The sequence below is a fragment of the Oncorhynchus clarkii genome, chromosome 24 (genome assembly GCF_045791955.1).
Source record: "Oncorhynchus clarkii lewisi isolate Uvic-CL-2024 chromosome 24, UVic_Ocla_1.0, whole genome shotgun sequence".
In the NCBI taxonomy this organism is placed as follows: Eukaryota; Metazoa; Chordata; class Actinopteri; order Salmoniformes; family Salmonidae; genus Oncorhynchus; species Oncorhynchus clarkii.
The window spans coordinates 35,085,432-35,092,167 of NC_092170.1; the positions used below are offsets into that span (position 1 = coordinate 35,085,432).

A 6,736-nucleotide genomic window follows, 5' to 3' on the forward strand; every position below is an offset into this window, starting at 1 on the left:
AGAGAGGGCTGTAGAGAGGGCTGTAGAGAGAGGGCTGTAGAGAGAGGGATATAGAGAGAGGGATGTAGAGGAGTTACCGATTCCAGAGGAGCCGAGGAAGAGGAAGACAAGGGGATGTTCTTCGTCATACCAGCCATTCTCCTTCCTCCTGATCGCTATAGACAGAGAGAGAGTGAGATGGTTAGAGAGAGAGAGAGTGAGATGGTTAGAGAGAGAGAGATGGTTAGAAAGAGAGAGAGAGAGAGAGAGAGAGAGAGAGAGAGAGAGAGAGAGAGAGAGAGAGAGAGAGAGAGAGAGAGAGAGAGAGAGAGAGAGAGAGATCTCTAAAGCTGTATCCATCAATGCCTCGGGAGGCAGGGGGATAATTATCACAGGCTATCCTGCCTCCCCACTCCCTCTCCCCCCGTCAACCCCCTTTCCCATCGTCCCTCAATCCCTTCTCCTCTCCTCCCCCTCTCTCAGTCAGTAGGGCCATTAGCCAGAGGTAATCGTGTTAGCCTCCCCGGCGCAGCCAAAGCTAAATCTGGTTAGCATGGATCTGAGCCTCTCTCTCTCTCACACACACACACACACACACACTACTCGCCCAGAGAAGAGAGCCTTGCCTACCTTACCCAACCATCACCCCAGCAACCAACCCCCCCCCCCCTCTGGGCAGGAGGGAGGGGGAGGCACGGTAGGTGAGGGAGGGGGCGTGAGGGAGGAGAAAGGATAAATAAAACACAGGGAACTTGGTCCGGTTCCAGCTGCCAAAAACACACATTACAATACATGTCTTCATATCTCAGTCTGGTTGGACAGGCAGCAGAGAGGACGCTGCAGTTTCTCAACAACCACCATAATGAGCTGTGTGTGTGTGTGTGTGTGCTATGTCCACTCTGTGACAGAGAAACCCGTTGATCCACCTATCCCTGTCGTAACAGCACACTCCACCCGTCAAAGTACAAACATCTCACTAGAACAGAAATAGAACGATAGAGGAAGAGATGGAGAGAGAGGAAGAGAAGACGAGATGGAGAGAGAGGAAGAGAAGACGAGATGGAGAGAGAGGAAGAGAAGACGAGATGAGGAGAGAGGAAGAGAAGACGAGATGAGGAGAGAGGAAGAGAAGACGAGATGAGGAGAGAGGAAGAGAAGACGAGATGAGGAGAGAGGAAGAGAAGACGAGATGAGGAGAGAGGAAGAGAAGACGAGATGGAGAGAGAGGAAGAGAAGACGAGATGAGGAGAGAGGAAGAGAAGACGAGATGAGGAGAGAGGAAGAGAAGACGAGATGAGGAGAGAGGAAGAGAAGACGAGATGAGGAGAGAGGAAGAGAAGACGAGATGAGGAGAGAGGAAGAGAAGACGAGATGGAGAGAGGAAGAGAAGACGAGATGGAGAGAGGAAGAGAAGACGAGATGAGGAGAGAGGAAGAGAAGACGAGATGAGGAGAGAGGAAGAGAAGACGAGATGAGGAGAGAGAGGAAGAGAAGACGAGATGAGGAGAAAGAGAAGACGAGATGAGAAGAGAGAGGAAGAGAAGACGAGATGAGGAGAGAGGAAGAGAAGACGAGATGAGGAGAGAGGAAGAGAAGACGAGATGAGGAGAGAGGAAGAGAAGACGAGATGGAGAGAGAGGAAGAGAAGACGAGATGAGAGAGAGGAAGAGAAGACGAGATGGAGAGAGAGGACGAGATGGAGAGAGAGGAAGAGAAGACGAGATGAGGAGAGATGAAGAGAAGACGAGATGAGGAGAGAGGAAGAGAAGACGAGATGAGGAGAGAGGAAGAGAAGACGAGATGGAGAGAGAGGAAGAGAAGACGAGATGGAGAGAGAGGAAGAGAAGACGAGATGGAGAGAGAGGAAGAGAAGACGAGATGGAGAGAGAGGAAGAGAAGACGAGATGAGGAGAGGAACGGAGAGATTAAGGAGGTTTAGTTAAAAGGGGACACAGGGGTTGAGGGAAATAAGAGAGGGAGAGATATGAGAGTTGGTAGAGAGATGGATTGAGAGAATGAGAGACAGAGGAATTGGTAGAGAGATAAATTGAGAGAAGGAAGAGTGATTGTCATGAAGATGAATACTGACGCCCACAGGCTATACCTCTACGAGCCAGTCTGAGTTACTACTGTCTGTGTGTGTGTGTGTGTGTGTGTGTTAAACAGACTGAATGACAGTGTAACCTGCAGAAGAGAGCGTCTGTGTTAGCTGATTGAGATTGACTTTGACAGAAGGACACACTGACAGCCCTCAAAGGACATGTTCTAGAACAAGAACAGTACAACACTCACCCCCCCCCCCCCCCCGAGGTACTGACCAGGTCTGCTAGGGTAGAGGACTATAATGTGATAAGAAGAGGATCATCCTCCACAATAACTTCTAGCCTGAGAGCTGAAAAAGGATCAATCTACTCCTTCCTGTGTGTATGGGGTGTGAGTGTGTGTGTGTGTGTGTGTGTGTGTGCGGTGTGTGTGTGTGTGTGGTGTGTGCGTGTATGTGTGTGTGTGAGTGGTGTGTGTGTGTGTGAGTGGTGTGTGTGTGTGTGAGTGGTGTGTGTGTGGTGTGTGTGTGTGTGTGGTGTGTGTGTGTGGTGTGTGTTGTGTGTGTGTGATGTGTGTATGTGGTGTGTGTGTGTGTGTGAGTGGTGTGTGTATGTGGTGTGTGTATGTGGTGTGTGTGTGTGTGTGTGTGTGAGTGTGTGTGACTCCCGTCTCCGTCTCTGCCCCTCCCGTGTCCGTCCCTCCCGTCTCTGCCCCTCCAGTCTCCCGTCTCCGCCCCTCCAGTCTCCCGTCTCCGCCCCTCCAGTCTCCCGTCTCCGCCCCTCCCGTCTCCGCCCCTCCCGTCTCGCGTCTAAGCCCCTCCAGTCTCTGCCCCTCCAGTCTCCCGTCGCTGCCCCTCCAGTCTCCCGTCTCTGCCCCTCCAGTCTCCCGTATCTGCCCCTCCAGTCTCTGCCCCTCCAGTCTCTGCCCCTCCAGTCTCCGCCCCTCCAGTCTCCAGTCTCTGTCCCTCCAGGCTCTGCAACCTCCAGTCTCTGCCCCTCCAGTCTCCGCCCCTCCAGTCTCCAGTCTCTGCCCCTCTCGTCTCCAGTCTCTGCCCCTCCAGTCTCCAGTCTCTGCCCCTCCAGTCTCTGCCCCTCCAGTCTCCAGTCTCTGCCCTTCCAGTCTCCAGTCTCTGCCCCTCCAGTCTCTGATCCTCCAGTCTCCAGTCTCTGCCCCTCCCGTCTCCAGTCTCTGCCCCTCCAGTCTCTGTCCCTCCAGTCTCCAGTCTCTGCCCCTCCAGTCTCTGATCCTCCAGTCTCCAGTCTCTGCCCCTCCAGTCTCCCGTCTCTGCCCCTCCAGTCTATGTCCCTCCAGTCTCTGTCCCTCCAGTCTCCCGTCTCTGCCTCTCCAGTCTCCGCCCCTCCAGTCTCCAGTCTCTGCCCCTCCAGTCTCCCGTCTCTGACCCTCCAGTCTCCCGTCTCTGCCCCTCCAGTCTCCAGTCTCTGCCCCTCCAGTCTCCAGTCTCTGCCCCTCCAGTCTCTGATCCTCCAGTCTCCAGTCTCTGCCCCTCCAGTCTCCCGTCTCTGCCCCTCCAGTCTCCAGTCTCTGCCCCTCCAGTCTCTGATCCTCAAGTCTCCAGTCTCTGCCCCTCCAGTCTCCCGTCTCTGTCCCTCCAGTCTCTGTCCCTCCAGTCTCCCGTCTCTGCCTCTCCAGTCTCCCGTCTCTGCCTCTCCAGTCTCCGCCCCTCCAGTCTCCAGTCTCTGCCCCTCCAGTCTCCCGTCTCTGCCCCTCCAGTCTCCCGTCTCTGCCCCTCCTGTCTCTCATCTCTCTCTCTCTTTCAACTCAATGTGCTTTATTGGCATGGGAAACATATGTTTACATCGCCAAATCAAGTGAACTAGATAATAAACAAAAGTGAAATAAACAAAAAAGGAACAGTAAACATTACACTCACAAACGTTTCAAAAGAATAGAGACATTTCAAATGTCATTATGGCTATGTACAGTGTTATAACAACGTACAAATAGTTAAAGTACAAAAGGGAAAATAAATAAACAAATCTGGGTTGTATTTATAATGGTGTTTGTTCTTTACTGGTTGCCCTTTTATTGTGGCAACAGGTCACACATCTAGCTGCTGTGATGGCTGTCTCTCTGATCTATTTCTCTGTGTCTCATCTCCTTCTCTGTGTCTCTCATCTCCTTCTCTGTCTCTCTCTGTGTCTCTCATCTCCTTCTCGGTCTCTCTCTGTGTCTCTCATCTCCTTCTCTGTCTCCTTCTCTGTGTCTCTCATCTCCTTCTCTGTCTCTCTCTGTGTCTCTCATCTCCTTCTCTGTCTCTCTCATCTCCTTCTCTGTCTCTCTCATCTCCTTCTTTGTCTCTCTCTGTGTCTCTCATCTCCTTCTCTGTGTCTCTCTGTGTCTCTCATCTCTTTCTGTCTCTCTCTGTGTCTCTCATCTCCTTCTCTGTGTCTCTCATCTCCTTCTCTGTGTCTCTCATCTCCTTCTGTCTCTCTCTGTGTCTCTCATCTCCTTCTGTCTCTCATCTCCTTCTCTGTCTCTCATCTCCTTCTCTCTGTCTCTCATATCCTTCTCTCCGTCTCTCTCTGTGTCTCTCATATCCTTCTCTGTCTCTCTCTGTGTCTCTCATCTCCTTCTCTGTGTCTCTCATCTCCTTCTCTGTGTCTCTCATCTCCTTCTCTGTGTCTCTCATCTCCTTCTCTGTGTCTCTCATCTCCTTCTCTGTGTCTATCATCTCCTTCTCTGTGTCTATCATCTCCTTCTCTGTGTCTCTCATCTCCTTCTCTGTGTCTCTCATCTCCTTCTCTGTGTCTCTCATCTCCTTCTCTGTGTCTCTCTTATATATTTCTCTATTGATCACTCTCCTTCTCATCGTATTCTCTCTCTTCCTTTCTGTCACACTCTCTTATCCCTCCAGGCCGTCGGGTGCTTGTAAAAAGCATTAGCTAGAGCTGTCAGTGTGTGTGTCCTCACCCCTCCTCTCTTCGTGTTGTTGCTGATCATCACCATCATCCCTCAGTCTGTTAGCTGATATTTTCACTGTGTGTGTGTGTGTGTGTGTGTGTGATCGTGCATGTGTGAGACCGTGTGTGTGTGTGTGTGTGTGTGTGTGTGTGATATATTCACTGTGTGTGTGTGATCGTGCATGTGTGATACCGTGTGTGTGTGTGTGTGTGTTGTGTGAGACCGTGTGTGTGTTTGTATGTGTGTGATATATTCACTGTATTACTTCACAGGGATCAATAAGCTCTTCCTTTATCGCCGTGGTGATGTGTCTCAGATTGCTTTCAGGACAATTTGCCACGGCAACAACCACCATTCATCACATCAGCCACAGAGACATCGACTACTGCCCTGCCTGGACCACAGCTCCCAGCATGCAATCTGCTCTGCCTGCTGCCACTGACTACACATCCCAGCATTCCCACTGATAATGGGGGTGTTCTAGGATGTTGTGTTTGTCGTCACACAGCCAGTGGACCCTGCTGCTGTTTCTACTGACTAGACAAACACATTCACATAGTGGACCAGAACATCACCAGACATTCTAAACAGAATACATTCACATAGAGGACCAGAACATCACCAGACATTCTAAACAGAACACATTCACATAGTGGACCAGAACATCACCAGACATTCTAAACAGAACACATTCACATAGAGGACCAGAACATCACCAGACATTCTAAACAGAATACATTCACATAGTGGACCAGAACATCACCAGACATTCTAAACAGAACACATTCACATAGTGGACCAGAACATCACCAGACATTCTAAACAGAACACATTCACATAGTGGACCAGAACATCAGACATTCTAAACAGAACACATTCACATAGTGGACCAGAACATCACCAGACATTCTAAACAGAACACATTCACATAGTGGACCAGAACATCAGACATTCTAAACAGAACACATTCACATAGTGGACCAGAACATCAGACATTCTAAACAGAACACATTCACATAGTGGACCAGAACATCACCAGACATTCTAAACAGAACACATTCACATAGTGGACCAGAACATCAGACATTCTAAACAGAACACATTCACATAGTGGATCATAACATCACCAGACATTCTAAACAGAACACATTCACATAGTGGACCAGAACATCACCAGACATTCTAAACAGAACACATTCACATAGTGGACCAGAACATCACCAGACATTCTAAACAGAACACATTCACATAGTGGACCAGAACATCACCAGACATTCTAAACAGAACACATTCACATAATGGACCAGAACATCACCAGACATTCTAAACAGAATACATTCACATAGTGGACCAGAACATCACCAGACATTCTAAACAGAACACATTCACATAGTGGACCAGAACATCAGACATTCTAAACAGAACACATTCACATAGTGGACCAGAACATCACCAGACATTCTAAACAGAACACATTCACATAGTGGACCAGAACATCAGACATTCTAAACAGAACACATTCACATAGTGAATCAGAACATCACCAGACATTCTAAACAGAACACATTCACATAGTGGACCAGAACATCAGACATTCTAAACAGAACACATTCACATAGTGGACCAGAACATCACCAGACATTCTAAACAGAACACATTCACATTGTGGACCAGAACATCACCAGACATTCTAAACAGAACACATTCACATAGTGGACCAGAACATCAGACATTCTAAACAGAACACATTCACATAGTGGATCAGAACATCACCAGACATTCTAAACAGAAC

General features: G+C 49.2%; 1 protein-coding gene across 1 annotated transcript in view; it reads right to left on the reverse strand.

Moving 5' to 3' along the window:
* Nucleotides 1-6,736, reverse strand: part of LOC139383006 (ClpB family mitochondrial disaggregase) — a 136,999-nt gene that overhangs the window by 76,317 nt on the left and 53,946 nt on the right. The window contains exon 8 of the mRNA XM_071127297.1: nucleotides 78-155. Within this exon, the coding sequence (XP_070983398.1) occupies nucleotides 78-155 (78 nt within the window). The remainder of the gene's footprint in view (nucleotides 1-77; nucleotides 156-6,736) is intronic.